The 19,146-nt window shown below is 38.6% G+C and overlaps 1 protein-coding gene across 1 annotated transcript; it reads right to left on the reverse strand.

Moving 5' to 3' along the window:
* Window positions 1-507: 507 nt before the first annotated feature.
* Window positions 508-18,348, reverse strand: acana (aggrecan a). The gene is made up of 19 exons (XM_079802493.1): window positions 18,073-18,348; window positions 14,713-14,795; window positions 14,191-14,577; window positions 13,916-14,090; window positions 13,149-13,276; window positions 12,772-13,065; window positions 12,242-12,589; window positions 10,660-10,834; window positions 10,284-10,411; window positions 9,746-10,039; window positions 9,535-9,633; window positions 7,020-8,798; window positions 6,353-6,466; window positions 5,497-5,610; window positions 4,189-4,347; window positions 4,010-4,092; window positions 3,733-3,877; window positions 3,473-3,655; window positions 508-1,826 (listed from the first exon to the last, which is right to left on the reverse strand). The coding sequence occupies exons 2-19, from the start codon at window positions 14,786-14,788 to the stop codon at window positions 1,744-1,746; spliced, it is 4,764 nt and encodes a 1,587-aa protein (XP_079658619.1). The 5' UTR covers window positions 14,789-14,795; window positions 18,073-18,348; the 3' UTR covers window positions 508-1,743.
* Between the last annotated feature and the right edge of the window lie 798 nt (window positions 18,349-19,146).

The following is a 19,146-nucleotide window of genomic DNA, read 5'->3' on the forward strand; positions in this document are numbered from 1 at the left end:
TCTCATAAAAAAATATTTATATAAATATAAAAACAGTATTATCATCAATAGATTTTAAATACATTTAGTGTTTAGTATATAAGTGTATAGTATATATAGATAAAATGTCTAAATATATGTAATGTGTAGTGCTGTTTTGGCCATTTAATATTCTGGCATTTGTAGACAACACAAATACCAGAGTAGATGTCATGCATTAAATCAACCAGAAGATGGCAGTAGGCATTGCGCTTCAGACTCTACAGCAAGGCTCTCTAGGCGACATAGGAGAAACAGGTCCAAAGTGGCTAAAAGGGGGCTATTCAGTCACAGGGGAGTTAATTTCTTCCACTCCACCCAATTAGGCAAACATTACCATCGGTTTTAAAATACATTTCTAGACTGGGTTGGGTGAGGTAAAAACCGTTTTCTTTCCATTACCTGTACATTGTGAATAACCTCTCTGAGTAGCCTACTCTTTGCCCTGTGTGACAGACTACTGGCCAACACACAAATCAGTCCTGTATTGAGCATGATGTATGGAATGTTTTAATGGCAAGTCGTTGAATTTGCTGCAATACAGTTATTCAAACACATGAAGTTCATCTGAAGACATTCCTGGAAAATGTTATATGCTCTTACTTTAGAAGACAACAGAGTATCACAATAACAGTATAGTTTACCCCCGTGTTTTCACTGTTGAATTTTGTTACTCATCCATCTCAATGAAAGAAATGATGGGTCTTCTATTCCATACAGTTTATTCTGCTTGTAACTTATGAGAGAGAAAAAAATGCTTTTCAAGAAATGTTTGTGCATCTGCAGTTCATGCTGCATTCGTCATTTCAGATGAAAATAAAGCTACACTGTATAAAAGAGCCTTTGGGATGAAAGAGGCACAGCCTCTTGTACTAAGTAAGCAATCTCATCACTGAAACAAGCTAAATGTAAAATATTCACAAGGCACTTGTCATTAATATTTCACCAATGTCGAACTATGCCCTGCACAGTTTTGGGCGACAGATAACATTTAACAATCAAGTACATTTCCATGATTGGGTTTACATTCATAATCTGACTGGATTTGACCACCTGTGTCTGATGTTGTTTATGTATTTATGGCTTTGGTGAGGGAAAAGATGGACACACCCAGTCAAAAATGGATGTACTGTGTTGTCCTGTGAGAAATCAATAAATCTCATTTCACATTACATTATTAAATGTCAAACTCAGACATAACAAATTAATGACATCCTTGTGCAAGTTGTTTTCTTATCCGTCTGGTTAGGTATTAGAAATAAATAAGATTTTTTTTGTAAACGTCTTTTATGGCTATAAACTTCTCTAGTTCTTTTTACTTCACATTTCATCACATCATTTACGTTGTGAATGTACCTCAAATTTGGCTTACTAGCAGAAAAAGACAAAAAAAAATGTTTTAGTGTCCTTCATAGAGGAAGAGCCGGGCACATCCAACACTAGCCGGTCTAAAAGGAAAACCTGCTAACATTTACAGAAATCTTTAAGAATGCTGCTAGTATTTGATCTGTTGGTCTCTGATTTTTTGATGCAGGGATGAGACAGATTGCTGCATCGCTGACGGCCAATAACTGACATTTGATGTGCAATATACAAGATGGGCACTTATCTTTGAAATAACACTTTTTAATCAGAAATGTACTGGATGCTTTCTTAATTCAGTGTCTTGGAAAATAAATATAAAACTTGTACTGTTTTAAAAACCAAACTCTAACTCTAGTCTCCTTAGAGATGTTTCTCCAATGTTTTTGTACTAGCTTTATGAGAGTGATGAACAGAAGATTCCTTTTGCAGTCCGGATTTGACCTCTATAAATGCAAAAACAAAAGAAAACATTTCAGTACTTTTACATAACATTGTATAGAAATATAGTACACAGACAAAGGATAGTTATTTTAAATTAATTCTTATTTTATATCTTTTAAATGTAGATAAGGGGATTATATGATTCAAAAATATGTGCACGGTTTCACAGACAAGGCTTAAGCTAGTCCCAGACTAAAACTAATGTTTGAGCTGTTTTAACTGAAAGCAACTTGCACTGACATTATCTTAATATAAGTCAGTGCCATTGTTTTAAAGCTACTTAAAGGATTAGTTCACTTTTAAATAAACTTTTGCTGATAATTTACTCACCCCCATGTCATCCAAGATGTCCATGTCTTTCTTTCTGCAGTTGAAAAGATATTAAGATTTTTGATGAAAACATTCCAGGGTTTTTCTCCATATAATGTACTTCAATGGGCTCCAAACGGTTCAAGGTCCAAATGACAGTTTCAGTACAGCTTAAAAGGGCTTTTAACGATACCAAACGATAAGTAAGGGTCTTATCTAGCGAAACGATCAGTTTCTGCGAGAAACCGAGCAGTATTTATGCTATTATTTTACCTCTTATCATACGAACGTGATTACCTCTGAGCTCTGCCATAACTTCCGCTAAGTGAGGTCAAAATAAGAGTGTGGTTATAGATATATTGATCGTAGATGCCTCATTCAAATGATCCGTGCAGGCGCTAATGAGGTATCTACGTATACATCTATGACCATGCTCGAATTTTGACCTCACTTAGCGGAAGTTATGGCGGAGCTCAGAGATGATCACGTTCATCTGATAAGAGGTAAAATAATAGCATAAATACTGCTCGGTTTCTCGCAGAAACTGATCGTTTCGCTAGATAAGACCCTTATTCATCGTCTGGTATCGTTTGGTATCGTTTAAAGCCCTTTGAAGCTGTACTGAAACTGTCATTGGGGTTTGGGGCCCATTGAAGTCCATTATATGGAGAAAAATCCTGGAATGTTTTCATCAAAAATCTTAATTTCTTTTCGACTGCAGAAAGAAAGACATTGACATCTTGGATGACATGGGGATGAGTAAATTATCAGCAAAAGTTTATTTAAAAGTGAACTAATCCTTTAAATGTCCTAGTTGAACTAAGGTCTAATCCTGGCTTAATGTAAGCCTTGTCTGTGAAACCAGACCATGGTATAAATGTATGATTTACACTAATCTTCACATGTTTGGGTTTAGTTTTTTTTGTAAAAGAAATTTCAAATACATGTTGTTTTGGGGGAGGAAGTAAGCAGCACAACCATTTACAACATTGGTGATAATAAAAAAAAATTATCGAGCAGCAAATCGGCATATTGGAATGATTTCTGAAGGATCATGTGACACTGAGGAATGGAGAAATGGCTGCTGAAAATATAGCTTCATAGGAATAAATTACATTTTAAAACACATTCAAATAGAAAACATATTGTAAATGTTACTGTTTATAATGTAAATAAATGCAGCTTTGGTGAGCATAAGACCAAACTTCTTTCAAAAAAATTTTTTTTAAATCTTGCTGACCCTGTAGTGTAAATATAAAAAGTCAAAATATTAAGTGTTTTAACAGATTTTAACAAAAACTAGGTTTCATTTGTTTTTGGTAATGCTTGAATAGCTTACTTGATATGCATTGCACTTGTGGCTTCTCCCACCGTCCATCTGCCATGCAGCGGATCACAGGTAGGTGGCGCTGTGTGAAGTTTTCACTGCACTGGTATCTGATAATAGAATTCACCTGGTAACGATCCTTCTTGTTTCCAAACATCTTGGCATTCTCCACTTTAGGAGGTTGTTCACATGCCACTGCAAGAGAGGAAGTCAAAATCACATCATGCTTTCTCAGACCCATGGCATTCGTTCGTGTTTTGTGGTGTGCATACCTGGACCTGTTTTGCATGTGAAAGGCAGGTGGTAGTTGCAGGGCACGTCATTCCATTGACCATTTTCATGCCAGATCATTACAACGCAGTCTTCACCAGATTTAAAATAGTTGTCGGGCTGGTTAGGCCTCCAGTTCTCATATTGCTAAACAGAGGAAGAGACAAATCAAGCACTATATCTCAATAAAATAGCTCTCCACTCAAACACAGGTTCTTTATTGGCACCTACTGTTTTTATATTTATGACATATAACTTTTCAGCAAGATTTAGGCTTACCAGGGGGGTCCCATCTGACCAACGGAAGTCATTTTCCACCGTTTTATCATTCAGTCCAATCCACTGATAGTCTAGTGCATATGCTGTTACATGAAGAGGGTGATTACTTGTAATCAGAGAAACAACACACATACTTAGAATCTTAAACACACATACAGAGGCGCACAAACGACACTCACAGTGGATGAAGTCTTGCTCCTCTGGAGTGATAATGCTCACCATGTGAGCGTTTAAGTCTCGACAGTGTTGCTCAGCGTCCAGCCAGGTCTTTCTCTCAGAGAAATGCAAGTAACAGTTGCCCTGAAACTTAGTCCATCCCTTCTCACAGCTGTGCACATCTGAAGCAACAATGGCAAATGTATCAATGTCTCACCAAACATCCTCTCAGACCACTATCGCAAAATTTAGTCAGAGGATAAAAGGGATAGTTCACCCAAAATTCTCTTAATTTACTCACACTCATGTTGTTCCAAACTCATGACTTTCGTTCATCATCGAAACACAAATGAAGATGATTTTAATGAAACCCGAGATTTCTCTCTCTCCATTGAACATCCATTCCACCAAAATTTGCTTAGCAAACAAGACATTGTGAAATCGTTATCCATAAAAATCAAGCATCAAGTCTTCTGAAGAGAAAAAATCTCTTTAAATAATGAACGGATTTAATTTATGATTTTATTCACATAAAAACATTGATCAACATACATACATAGAGCACATCAAACATGGTAAACGGAAGCTCACTCGTACTGTGACATGCGAGAATGAACCTCATTGGTTCTCGTGCTTTTTGAAGCATCAGAGCTGGAAAATGGAATTGACGTTTAATAGAGAGACAGAAATCTCTCAGGTTTCATTAAAAAAACATCTTCATCTTTGGGTGAACTACCCCTTTAATACTTACTGTAAATAAGAAACAAATGACAGATGTATGATGGAATGTGCTGAGGGATACGGATAAAGTCACTTTATCTTTCAGTGTTTAAAACCAGTGTTTTAAGCAAGCGACAAATGCCTTTCTACGTGGCATAATATCAGCTTATCAGATAAAGTGATTTCTCCACAATCGTAAGTATTCTAGTAGACTGACGATTAAGGCCAAAAGTAACATCCCGCAGAAAATTATCAAATTAGATATTTTTGGTCTCTGCTTAGATGCAAAATATCCATCTGTAAAATTTCTGTTTACCCCAGTTGAGACAGTCTGCCCCTTCCTGTCTGAGTTACTAAAGGGTTGTAGTTTATTGTTATATTTTTACAGTAACTGAAAATGCATCATTTCATCCTGTATGATGCTGAGGATTATCTGCGAAACTGCAACAGATTTCCATAAATGGACTGGGAAAACTTAAAAAAACAAAAACAAATACGTCCCGTGTTTCTGTGGTACACTCATTGCACCATAGCGACATCTGCAGTTGTGTGTCACCTTTATGTTTGCTTTTGAAAGACCGTTAGTGGAATAAGCTGAAGCAGCCTCATACCAATTTCACAGCGGTCTCCTTCGTAGCTGGGCAGACATAAGCATTTGAAAGTGTCCTCTACCTCCACACAGGTGGCTCCATTGGTGCAAGGGTTTGAAAGGCAAACATCAACCTCTGCAAATAAAGGTTTAGCGATTAAAGCTGACTACTATGAAGATGATCTGAGGTAGGCCAAGCTTAGCAGAGAGCTTCATTGAATCAGAACTCATGGAGCTGCTTCTACACCGTAAGCCAATCTCTTCAATAATTATACCATCAATATTTTGATAAGCTGAGAAGACACACTTCAATGGTACATTGAAGGAGAGATCAGAGTCAGTTGTGGTTACTGTAAGAGCGCTAATCTGGGATGAGTTTGTATGCCTCTCATGAGGAACAGATCTGCACTCTTACAGTTACAGAAGCAGAATTTTAGAGTTCAGATTCATGTGAAGATGGACGAGAAGTATGAGCATGTACCAGGTGTTAGCAGGCGTGCTGATTAAACCAGACTGCAGCAAAGGCACAGCTGAACAAAAACAACACAGGTGAACAGTCACTGAAAAGACATCTGGACACAAGAGCTGAGTGAAAATGACTTAACCACACACACATGCCACATAACCTGTAAAATGGACTATGAGGACACAAATCAGGCAAGAGCAAACTGAACAGAAGTTATTCACAAATGAAATGCAAACAGTGAGACACTTAGAGACAATCATTTGATTCATTTGAACACAAATATCAGCCCAAAAAAGGCCTAATGTTTATCAAAATGTCAAATATTCAAAACACAACATTTTGAAAAATACCCATAATTTATGTGACTTTACAAGACCTTATGATATAACTGATTGAATTCAGTCGGACTCACCGTACTGGCACTCTTCTCCGTGCAATCCAGGTGGGCAGTGACAGAGGCCGACCCCATCCTTCACTGAACACAACCCAGCTCCACAAGGGTTTGGATCACATGGGTTAAGAGAAGCTGTTATGGTTTTTGAGAAAGAAATAGAGCAAGACATGAAACCATGAGCATGACAAAGAGCAGTTTTTTTTTTATCTCCAGAGGTGAGAAGAAATAGATTTCTATATTAGGATGCACCCATGAGCTGATCATTATTTTCTTTATGGGCAATAATAATCCAATTGTAACAGATGATATGGTCAAAATGTAGGGCAGGGACTTGGTCCAGTCCATCAGTTCTTGATTGGATTTTGAAAGTGTGTTGCACTACAAAATGAATATGTCACCTGGGAGATGTTGTTTTTACTAGAAGTTATGATATTTTGATTTAACATTACGAGGTCAAAAATGGTTTTAAATGAAACATGCATGGATCAGTCCTTCACAAAATCTATAACTTGCATTTACAAAATATATAGACTTTAAATGATGACGAAGAAAAAAGAAGTATCCAATTCTGGCCAAAACAATAAATTAAAAAATATTTTAATACTGGCCAATAATGGATATGGTACTGATATATCGTGCATCTCTATTCTACATTTGAACACATTTTAAGCAAATGGAATCTCACCATTCATAACAGGTCCTTTGTTGACAGAAGGACTTTGTAAAGAGGTGGGCTCTGTGGTAGAAGACAAAGCTGCTGAAGTAACAGTGTCAAGTTGATTGATGATTCTCTCTGGTTCTGAATAAGGCACTGGAGGTCCTGCAGCATCACTGTACAGGCCTGATGGCCCTTGAGCAGATAGTACTGCTGAAGGAGCATCACTGGAGTTCACAGTTGGGGTGTCAACAGTGACTGGGATCCATTCATGCTCTTGTCCACTAGCATAGACACTTTGGTCATGTCCACTACCAGAGGACAGCCTGACGTTGCCACTATACTCCACCTCTCCTCTTCCTAGCTCCATTCCTGGCAAGGACTTGTTGGGTATTTCCATCATGCCATTATTGGTGAAGAAGGTGATATCTCCACTAGCTGATTCCCCTGATCTTTCTCCTGATTCAATGGCATAGCCTGCAGATGTAAATCCATTTCCCTCACCAGACCCAAATAACAAAAGCCCAGAAGCTTCTTGTTCAGGAGATTGTTCTGTGAGATCAATGAAGCCAGACTCCAAAAATGTCAGACCAGAAAATGCTAAACCACTCCCAGAGCCACTGTGGACACCGCTTATTCCAGAGACATCACCACTCATCCCAGAGATATCACCACTCATTCCAGAGATATCATTGCTCATTCCAGACCCTGAGATATGTCCTGATCCACTGAAATCCACATGGCTTTCACCCAACTCTTGTTCTAAATGTTGAGCAGTGGACACCTTTACCCATGGGTTATCCACCATGATGATGTCACTGCCATCAATTAAGGAAATGCCACTGGATCCTCCAGAGGGAAAAATTCCTGACTGGAAACCACTGAATCCTGAGCTCTTCTCACTGGAACCTGATCCAGAGGAGATTCCAGAAAGATCTCCACTCTCGTCGCTCTCTCCTGAGCTGCTGGAAATGTCTGAGGTAGATCCACTTTCTTCAGAGCTAAACCCTGACCCACTGCCTGATCCCGATCCAGAGGTGTCCACATCAAAGAGGTCTGAGCTCTGGCCGATGGGGAAGGTGACGATCTCGGCGGCTCCCTCCCCAGCCTCCTCGGGTCTCCCTGAGGCTGATCCAACTCCTGATAAAACTGTGTCACTCTCTGAAAAGATTACTAGGATATCTAAGTCATCGCCAGATCCTGAAGAGTTTCCCGACCCGCTTGTCAGATCTCTACTCCCACTGGCTCCAGAGGAGTCACTTGACACAAATGACCCACTTGGCTGATCCCCGCTTCCACTGCCCAACAGATCGTCAGTGCCACTGGCCCCAGAAGAGTCTCCACTGGAACCAAATGATTCACTCGGCTGATCCCCGCTGCCACTGCTCAGCAGATCGTCGGTGCCACTGGCCCCAGAAGAGTCTCCACTCAAAACAAATGACCCACTTGGCTGGTAACCGCTCCCACTACTCAACATACCATCAGTGCCACTGGCCCCGGAAGAGTCTCCACTGGAACCAATTGATCCACTCGGCTGATCCCCGCTCCCACTGCTCAACAGATCGATTGTGCCACTGGCCCCAGAAGAGTCTCCACTTGAAACAAATGACCCACTTGGCTGGTAACCGCTCCCACTACTCAACATATCATCAATGCCACTGGCCCCTGAGGAGTCTCCACTTGCAACAGATGACCCACTCGGCTGATCCCCACTCCCACTGCTCAACAGATCGTCGGTACCACAGGCCCCAGATGCACCAGATTTAGAGGGTTCCACAGGGATGGAAGTAGTGACTGGTAACGGACTTTCTGAGGAAACAGAGACACACACAGTATCTAAGGTACTGTACCTGAAACAAAATGAACACTCCTGATGCATAAGTTACAAGCTGTTAAAATGGGACATGGGCCAATGACGTCGCCTGTTTTTGTTCTATTTATTCGTTTAATCAAATATACATTACAATCCGTTTCATACATACAATGACTTAAAGGGAAAGTTTACCCAAAAATGAACATTCTATCATCATTTACTCACCCACATTCCAAACCTGTATGATTGTATTTTCTAAGTGGATCATAAAATAATATATTTTGTGAATATATCCTTTTTGGGGAGGAGAAGGACTCAGTGGAAGACAATGGTAACTATAACTGTTTGGTTACCAACATTCTTCAAAATATCAACTTTTTTTCAGAAGAAAGTCATACAGGTTTGGAATGACATGAGAGTGAGTAAACAGAAGTAGCTAACAAAATTTTCTTTTTTGGGGTGAACAATCTTCACTCGAGTTTTTAAATATTTAAAATTATATATATATAAAAAATAAAATGAAACAGGAAATGAGAAGACCCATGCAGACCTTCATTAAGTCGTCATTGATCAGATCATTTGACATTTATTTCACTTTTTAAGACAAGGCAAGGTTAGATAATGTTGTAAAATGTTTTGGTCACAGCAAATTTAAACATTCTTTTCTAGGGCATATTTCTTATTCTTATTTGTCTTTGACTCATATATGTATCCTGAGATGCATTATATTACCAGGTCTGAGAAGAGCAGGAAAGGATGTCATGCTCACTATCTTTTCCTCTTTCACTCTGTTATTCGGTTCACTTTCATTCAGAGATAGAGCCAGATCCACTATATATAAAAAATGACAAATATGTAATGAATCATTTTGTAGAAACAGTCAACACACTTCATTGTTTACATTTCGAAGAAGCCTGTATTTGACTATAGATGTTATATTTACCCTTGAAGCAATATGCATCGTATTTGGAGTGCAGGTCAGGAGAACCCGTCTGGTTGGGAAACATGTAAACTGTGTGAACTCCAGCCATCCCTCCACCACACTGCTGCCGGGGCTTATTGATGGAGTAACGTACACTGCGGTCAAGAAGCCAGCCAGGACGGCACTTATCAAAGCCATGCCTCCAAGCAGCATACAGGTCTCCTGTGGAGGCCAGGGAGGCATTCTGGGCCTGGCAGTAAGCCACTGCCTCATCGTAAGTGAATCCCTCAAATAAACTTGCATGGAAAACTTCCCCTGAAATGTGAACATTTACTTAAAACTCAAGCTACACAGAGTGATTCAGAGTGGTTGATTATCCCATGAGAGAATCCTGTTGACTATAAAATGTTCAGGGGGAAAAAAAACTAAAAAAAAAATGTTTCCTGTTTTTTTTTTTTCATTCTCAGAAACTTAAAGCAGAGGTAATTTATTTATGTATTTACCCACCCACTCTTTGTCCACATAGCAGTTTTTTATATATTTATGTAAAGACTCTTACCCCTTGGTTTGTCCACATAGCAATACACATCATAGCGTTCATTGGCAGGACACCATCCATAAGACCTCACACCAGGAACATGCTCCAAATTGCCAGAGCATTTCTCACGAGGAAACACAATGGGATACCTGCATAGCCATCATTTACATACATTAGTAAAAATACAGTATATTCCTGCTATATAACATGGTTATACAGGGTTATAATGGGTATCTGCAGATCATTGATCTAAGACAGATCATTCCACTAGAAGCATTTGTCATCTGCCCTGCCACAAATATTTTGCATTCTTATATTTTGAAGTTTATATGTAATAAATAATAAACATATGTTAACAAAAAAATACACACACAAAAAATGTATTGAACAGTCATACCTGACAGTCTGATCTGCGAGCCAGCCAGCATCACATTGATGGTAACCAGCCTCATAGGCGGCCTGCAGCTGCTGGGCACTGGCAATGACTGCACCGATGCTCTTACATGCGAGCTGAGCCTCCAAAAAGTCAAAGGCATAACGACTGGAGCTTGCACGGTAATGAAAGACCACCCCTGTGCAGGGAATTAGCAACAACAGGTGTCAACAGATTTATCCAATTTACCATGAATACGGAAAAAAAACATAGGGTAAAACTGAAACACTTAATGTTAGAGTAGAACATTTAATATGTATACACTTTACTTAGTTTTGTAATGAAATTTCAGTATAATCAAATCTAACACAAGGTTCTTACATGCTACTGAAATTGTATATTCAGAAAATCTAGTTTAATAGATTGGAAAGTCATTGTGATATTTCAGAAAGTTTTAGAGTAATGCTTAATATACTATGGATGAGTTATAAAGAAATCCTGCATTTTCATTATTTATCTATAAGTTTTATGTTTGAGTAGGATATTGTGAGAGATTCACTAGCCCCAGCGGATTTGCTCCAAAGGATAAAAATATACCATAAAATTATCCCATACGCTTTGTGTATGTATTCTGAAGCCATAGTACGTTTTTGTGAGGAACAAGTCCAAATTTAAGCAGTTATTCATTGATAATGCTCTGAATGATCTCGTTACCATATACTGTACCAGTCGCCTTTGGCTTGGCTTGCTCAGTTGGGGACACTCAATTTTTCAACTAAATATCCAAATAAAACTAAGTAGTAAACGAAATTAACCATATAAACAAAATTACTGATCTAATTACTAATCTAATGCCCACATTGTCACTGTATGATAATGGAAATGAGCTAGATGACATCACCATTTTCTCCGGAGTGGCTGTACGGACGAAAACAATTCTGTTGCATTATTTTCCTGTTTAACACTGTGAAGCTGCTTTAAAACAATCTGAATTGTAAAAAGCGCTATATAAATAAAGTTGACTTGACTTTGTTTATATTGATTCAGGTGGACTGACAATCAGCACCATATAAGGAATAATGAAGAAAGAGGAGGAGTAGAAACCTGCTCATAAACTTCACCAGTCCTTGCATGAGCTGTTGTCATGATAAATATGAATATGCAAAAACTATAACGAGAACTGAAGTGACTGAAACCACCATGAATGAGAAACATAGGGTGTGATTAATAATCGTAATCATCGTAATCATAGAGGAACCACTTTTGGTGCTATATAGCACCATGTCTTAACATGTTCTGTATATGGTAGCGGTGCTATATAGCACCTTAGTCAGTGGTGCTATATAGCACCATAGCAAAAGAACTGGTGAAGAACTGCTGAAGAACCGCTGAAGAACCACTGAAGCACCAAAATTGGTGCTATACAGCACTTAAAAAGGTTCCCCTATTATTACGAGCCAAGAACCCCTTTTAGTGCCATATAGAACCTTTAGAGTGCATAATTTGGTCTTTACGCAGTTATTAATACATACAGATGTCAAATTACAGAGAATTTATAATCCTCAACACATTACTCTTTTCTGTATATTTCCATATTGACACATACCTGTGGCAGACATGATAGCTTCGCTTCCATTCAGATGGGATAAATCAGAGCTAAGATCAGTCCTGTCAGTGACACCTTCCACAATGTCCGTAACTTCCTCAGCAGAGCTGGGAGGTGGTGAAAGGGGCAGCTGGGAAATATTTGGTGCAGTATATGGGAACTCAACACTGATGGTAACTGCGGGCTTATAAGTTACAACATCTCCCTGTAGTTCACTTGCTGTGGAGGTGGGCTTAAAAAAGACCTGGGGGCTTTCTGTGATTGTTTGAATCCTCGGGTCACCACTGCCAGCCTCTGTGGTTGTCTCGATTTCAAATGGCAATGAGCCTGAACCCTCTTCGCCCTTTTCTAAATGAAAGAATATATAAAAAATACACACTTGTCAGTTGCTACACTCAATTAACACCAACAGCTATTCACATATTACTGTGGATTACTGAATCAACAAAGATAAAACAATTACAAATATATGTATGTGGATAGACATTCATAAATGATAAAGAAGGAATAGTAAAATCAGATTTTTGTACCAGAGTAGCAAAAAGCATCGTAGCGAGAGTCTGGGAGTGGGTAACCGGTCTGATTGGGAAACAGATAGACGGTACGCACTCCCAACAGGCCACCCCCACACTGTGGTCGGGCGATGTTGATGGGGTAGCGGACACTTCGGTCTGCCAACCAGCCTGCATTACAAACATCCATACCACCCTTCCATGCCAGGTACAGCTGTCCTGTGGTGGCCAAGTTGGCACCCAGCTTTGCACACTCAGCTTCTGCCTCCTCAAAAGTGAATTTGTTTGGGGAAGTAGTGTAGAACACTTTTCCTGTAAGATGAAACGGAATGTTTTTTAGCATTTCAAGGTTTTTAGAGCAACTTGGTTAGTTTTCTGCCATCTCAAACACGAACCTGTCATTTTCTCTGCAAAGCAGTACACGTCATACGTCTCATTCACGTCTCTCACTCCATATGTCCTCACTCCTGGTAATTGGTACTTATCTCCATAGCAAGCCTCACGAGGATCATGAATAGGGTACCTTTATTCCAAAACAAATTGCATTATTTCCATAACATTTTCAAACAAAACTACCCAGCAAGCAAGTTTGGGTTTAAAAGACGTCTAATAGCTGCCCAAACACAGCCCCTTAAACACAACCCTTAAACCCTTAAACACAACCCTGACGTCTAGGCTAAAACAAGGCAAAATGTGGGCTGTCAGTGAAAATGTAATAGATGTCTAACCATAGCCCAAGAATAGACTAGTCATCTAGAACATGAACATGTTAATAAAATGAAACCAAACACCTTGCAGTTACTGTTGATTTTGCTTACATGATGGAATATCATACAAAAATTTATCAAAAATATCATACAGAAGTGGAACTCAGAGCCGGACTATATTGAATGGGTCTAGTTAACCGAGACAATGAAATCTATCTATCTACCAACAGATATAATTTACTTTTTTATCAGTACATTTTGTAATTTGAGTAATTAATACATTTTGGCTGTTGTTTTTTTACATTGAATTTACAGACACCACAATTGTCTTATTTACTGTAAACTTACCAGGATATTTAAGTGACATGTGAAGGCCAAGTATAATCGGAATTTGTCCTCTGCATTTTACCCATCCAAGTTATGTTACATGTTAACTGCTTAATATGTTAACTGACCTGACGGTCTGATCTGCAAGCCAGCCAGCATCACACTGATGGAATCCCTCATCATAAGCTGCTTGGAGTTGCTCCGGAGTAGCGATCAATGCACTGTTTTGAATACAGGCTGCCTTGGCCTTCTCAAAATTAAGGGTGTATCGTGTGGTGATTGCACGATAGTGGAAAACAATACCTAAGAACCATAAATACATCCATTTTAAATTTCTGAGAGAAGAGGCACACACATACAGTCATACTAGTTTGCTTTGTAAGGATCTTCATACAAGCAGTACCTTGAACTTGGACGTCCACAGTATCATGACTATCCTCTATCCCATGCATGACCTCACAGCGATACACTCCTGAGTCATTGGAATGGAGCTCAGTGATCTTAATGGATGCGTCTGTGGGTGTCATGGGGTATCCCAGCATGGTGATTCTATCCAGATACCTTTTTTCAATGTTTACTATCCCTTCAGATGCCACTAAAATGTTTGTGGTCTTTTTTTTGGTGACCAGACTCCATTTGATCCGATGAGACAAAGGAGCAATGGTGGGGGCTCCAGGGTCATTGACTGTGTTGTCCTGGAAGTAGCAGGGCAGAACTAATGTGTCACCCATCAGAGGCCGGAGTGGAAACTCATTGGGTATGCTGACACTCAGTGGAGGCCTTTCAGGCTCTGTGGTGACATATGAGGGTATAGAAAATACAAGGACATGGATCACAACACTTTGGCATAACAAAAAAGACAGTTAAGTGAGGTTTTCATGAATACTGAAAAATGTAAAAAGTAATTTGCACAATGAATACGCACCAGTGTAAACGTAATCGAAAGACCCTGTGGCTGAGAAGACCCAGAAGCACATGCTCAGCAAAAGCAAGGACAGCATCGTTCACCTACAGGTTTAAGAGAATGTTTTATCATGTTTGCACATACACTCTTAAAAAAAAAAGGTTCTATATTGCACCAAAAATGGTTCTTGGCTCGTAATCATAGGGGAACCTTTTTTAGTGCTATATAGCACCAATTTTGGTGCTTCAGTGGTTCTTCAGCGGTTCTTCAGAGGTTCTTCACCGGTTCTTTGACTAAGGTGCGATATAGCACCTCTGAAGAACCGCTGAAGAACCACTGAAGCACCAAAATTGGTGCTATATAGCACTAAAAAAGGTTCCCCTATGATTACGAGCCTTTTTTTTTAGAGTGTACTGACCAACAACTAATGCATTTTCAGTTTTGAATGTACGTGAGAAGACAACTTGGTCACACTTTATATTAGGTGTCTTTAACTAATATGTACTTACATCTAAAAAAATTTAGGTACACTCTAAAAAAAAAGGCTCGTAATCATAGGGGAACCTTTTTTAGTGCTATATAGCACCAATTTTGGTGCTTCAGTGGTTCTTCAGCGGTTCTTCAGAGGTGCTATATAGCACCTTAGTCAAAGAACCGGTGAAGAACCTCTGAAGATCGCTGAAGAACCTCTGAAGAACCGCTGAAGAACCACTGAAGCACCAAAATTGGTGCTATATAGCACTAAAAAAGGTTCCCCTATGATTACGAGCCAAGAACCATTTTTGGTGCAATATAGAACCTTTTTTTTTTTTAGAGTGTACAATGTACTTATTGTGTTCATGTTCAATTGCAAAACATGATGCTGCTACTGAGGGGGGTTAAGTTTAATTGTGGTGTGGTTAAGTTTAATTGAGGGTACGGGAAGGGTCAACAGAGTAATTATATTATATTATGCAATTACAGAAATTTAGTACAGCTGTAGCAAAAACATTTATGTACACAATAAGTGCATTGAACCAAATGATTAATTGAAATGTTAGCACATAGTATTTGAAGACTTAAAATAAAGTAGGACCAACAATATATATTGCGCTCTGCTTAAAAGGTTTATTCTGACAGCATATAGTCTACTGTATAAAATAAACCCAATGTGGATTTCTAAGTTCATAACAAAGGTTTGGTCAAATAAGAGGTTTTTGAGAGAGAAAAACCAACATGTAATTTTCAGTGCCCAAAATTACCACAGGAACAGGACAGTTCTCATGCCAGTATAAGCTGGTCATATCTTTACCAGGCGGTTTGGAATTAACTTGCCGTTAATTACTGAATGTCTGCCATGCATAGATAAAGAAAAGATTGCTGTTCATCTAGTTCACAGCGATTTATGGGGAAAATAGCTTAAAAAGTTTGCCTGTCTTGAGAAACATATTACATTTATAAATCAATGCCAGTGTTGGCCCGCTTTTAGGAGTGACGCTATTTATTTGACTTGCTGCAGAGCATTCAGCAGCGCTTCCTATACATAGACTTATCTACACATACTGCTAGAGCAGAGAGACACTTATTCATAGCTAGTGAAACTAGAGCTTTTTATACACTATTCCATATCGAGTTTGTCCTCTCGTCCAAATCTAATCTTATAAAGCAAACAACATTAAAAAAATATCTGAGAAAGTGTGCACACATGCATAAACTCTGTGACCCTAAACAAGTCATTTTTAATGTATGAGGTCCCTCAAATTATTATAGTAAAACATTGAGTTGAAGCTAATTTAGAAATATTATGTCATTTTGTATAAAGCACAGAAAAACAATTAAGTTATTTGGAAAATGTGTGCAGTGTTTTTGTTAAAGTGCTCTGGACTGTGTTTAGAGAATGCACAAAGGAAAAAGAACGATAAGATAAAATCAGTTTCCAAAGTTGGTTTCATGGGAAACAGGCTTAATGGCTAATGTGTTGGTTAATATTTCCTTTTAAGTCCTTCTTGAAGTGGAGTGTTTCCCACAGTTTAAGCTTAAATGGACACCATTCAAGATTTAGGAAGCTGTGGAAAGATAAAGGATTGATGGAAATAATATAATCACTTCTCAAAGGTGAAACAATAAAAGTTGTATGTGTTCTACACTCTAAAAAAAAAGGTCTCGTAATCATAAGGGAACCTTTTTTAGTGCTAAATAGCACCAATTTTGGTGCTTCAGTGGTTCTTCAGAGGTGCTATATAGCACCTTAGTCAAAGAACCGGTGAAGAACCTCTGAAGAACCGCTGAAGAACCACTGAAGAACCGCTGAAGAACCACTGAAGCACCAAAAATGGTGCTATATAGCACTAAAAAAGGTTCCCCTATGATTACGAGCCAAGAACTATTTGTGGTGCCATATAGAACCTTTTTTTTTTTAGAGTGTAGTCACAGCAGACGGCATGAAAATATAGGGATTAAATAGTGTATACTGTAAGTAACTTTGCAAAGAAGTGTCAGTTAAATTACATAATCACTTAATGCTGAAAGCAACAGTTACAATTAGCAGGTCCAACATAATAACCATAATTTGTAAAGCAAATTAAATATATATATAAACCCACTAGAAAAAAATAGCACATGTTAATGAATTGTATAGCCAGCAATATTATATCTTACAGGAGTAGAGACAACACATGAAAAGGATTAAGTAAGACTGTAAGAAGGGAAAAAGTCAGTTATTGATAATTCATCTGCAATGTCAACTTCAGCATAAAGCATCACAGCAGCCAAAATCAAAAGGTTTAAGACTAGCTCTGGTGTCTAGACCTGAATTGTCTACAAACATACGAAAGGTAGGAGCTTTCTGGTGTATCTATACCAAGGCAGAGCTTGCTGAAGGTCAGGGAGGTTGCATTTAAGAACACCAGCATAAATATACAACACATTTTTGTTCCTCTGAAATAATAAATTATATGGAAAAGTAACTAAATCAACTTCATTAACTTCAATAGAATTCAATTCCAGTTTAAGCATCTGAAATGTTTCCTATTACAAAAATGTAATGCACATTAGTTTCCTATTATTGGTAAATATTTTTCATATGTAGGCTATTATGATTATTCTAATTCACGTCCTGCAGCAGCCAGAAATAATATATCCAAGTTTCAAATGCTCAAATTTCCAAATGATCCAGTCTGTTTCACTCTTCAATCACTTTAACTGTCAGACATTTGAATATTTAAAACAATCTCAATGTGAAACGATGAGTGATGGTTGACAACATTCATCTTGAGTGAATCTCACATTCTTTAATCATTAAATCTACACTTGGATACACCTAATCAAGCCAGAGATGCTGTGACAGTGCTCACCTGTACAGCCAGAGCAACCACAACATAAAGCCAAACTGTACTACATCACCTGTATGATGCCGTGTCCCTCTGAAACGCTTAGTCCTTGACTGCAGATGCTTTTCTCTGATGCGTCTCTCAGTCCAACCCGGTGATAAAAGTGTCGCGTGTGCAGAGGCGCTTCTGGCAGGAGAATGAGAAGCAGAAAGAAACTCTCTTCAGAGGGAAACACGTTTAACTGGACAGGAGCTGGAAGGGGGGCTAGGGAATGAGAGGTGGAGAAAAGGCGCACATAAAATTTCCACGCATGATGGCTATTCACAGAGCCTCCGAAACGTTTGTGGCTAACACGCGCAAACCATGACGTTATTTATGTCGACATCCTTTTTTTGAACCATAATACATCATTGGATGGCACAATTACAGCCTTTTAGACGGCTACATGTTGTTTTAGGCCTATTAATGCAACGCGATATTGGTTTCAAACACCGAATTCAAACCCAATAAAATGAATATAATTTCAGAGAATTGTCAAGTTAAATTTCATAAAATTTGTGTTATAGCTGTTGACACAGTAAAACAACACTGGCAGCATTATCTAGCCTAGTTCATTTAGCCTACAGTTATGCATTCGGCTGACACATTAGCTTTCAAGGTATTTATTTGAATGAAATTCAGATTTAGCAAGTTCTGAGAAAGTCCCCTGTTAGCTGGGACCTATAGATATGCTCTTTATTGACTTGATTCTTCTTTTCCTGGGCCATACAATTTAGCTTTTTGCAGCCTGTGTTATTCACTGGACTACAAAGTGAAATATTTTCTACTACATAACTGATTTATTTCAAGATTTGTTCCTCTCCATTCTCCCAGTTTCCCACCCAAATGCTGTCAAATAAAGTGCCTCTTGGTCACAGTAATCCATCATATTAATTAAGTGTTCTAGAGCTGCAACTTTAACATGACTAGAAAGCCGAAACACAAGGCTTCATTCAGCAGTCAGGCCCACCCCGTTGTTCCTCTCAAACTTTCCTTTCAGAGGAACATGACAACGTATCCCATTGAAGAGAGTCACTATTTGAGAACCTTGCAATGTCTCACAAAAACATAGGCATACGAATACAGATTATCCAATAAAGAATACAGT

Source organism: Gobio gobio (genome assembly GCF_949357685.1).
Source record: "Gobio gobio genome assembly, chromosome: 2".
Classification (NCBI taxonomy): Eukaryota; Metazoa; Chordata; class Actinopteri; order Cypriniformes; family Gobionidae; genus Gobio; species Gobio gobio.

Bases quoted from the DNA above. Each gene is read 5' to 3' on its own strand.
- acana (XM_079802493.1), bottom strand. From the start codon at position 14,788: ATGCTGTCCTTGCTTTTGCTGAGCATGTGCTTCTGGGTCTTCTCAGCC. The intron at 12,590-12,771 runs GTACAAAAATCT...TCTTTCATTTAG, and splicing joins CGATGCTTTTTGCTACTCTG to AAAAGGGCGAAGAGGGTTCA. The intron at 9,634-9,745 runs GTAAATATAACA...TTTTATATATAG, and splicing joins CGATGCATATTGCTTCAAGG to TGGATCTGGCTCTATCTCTG.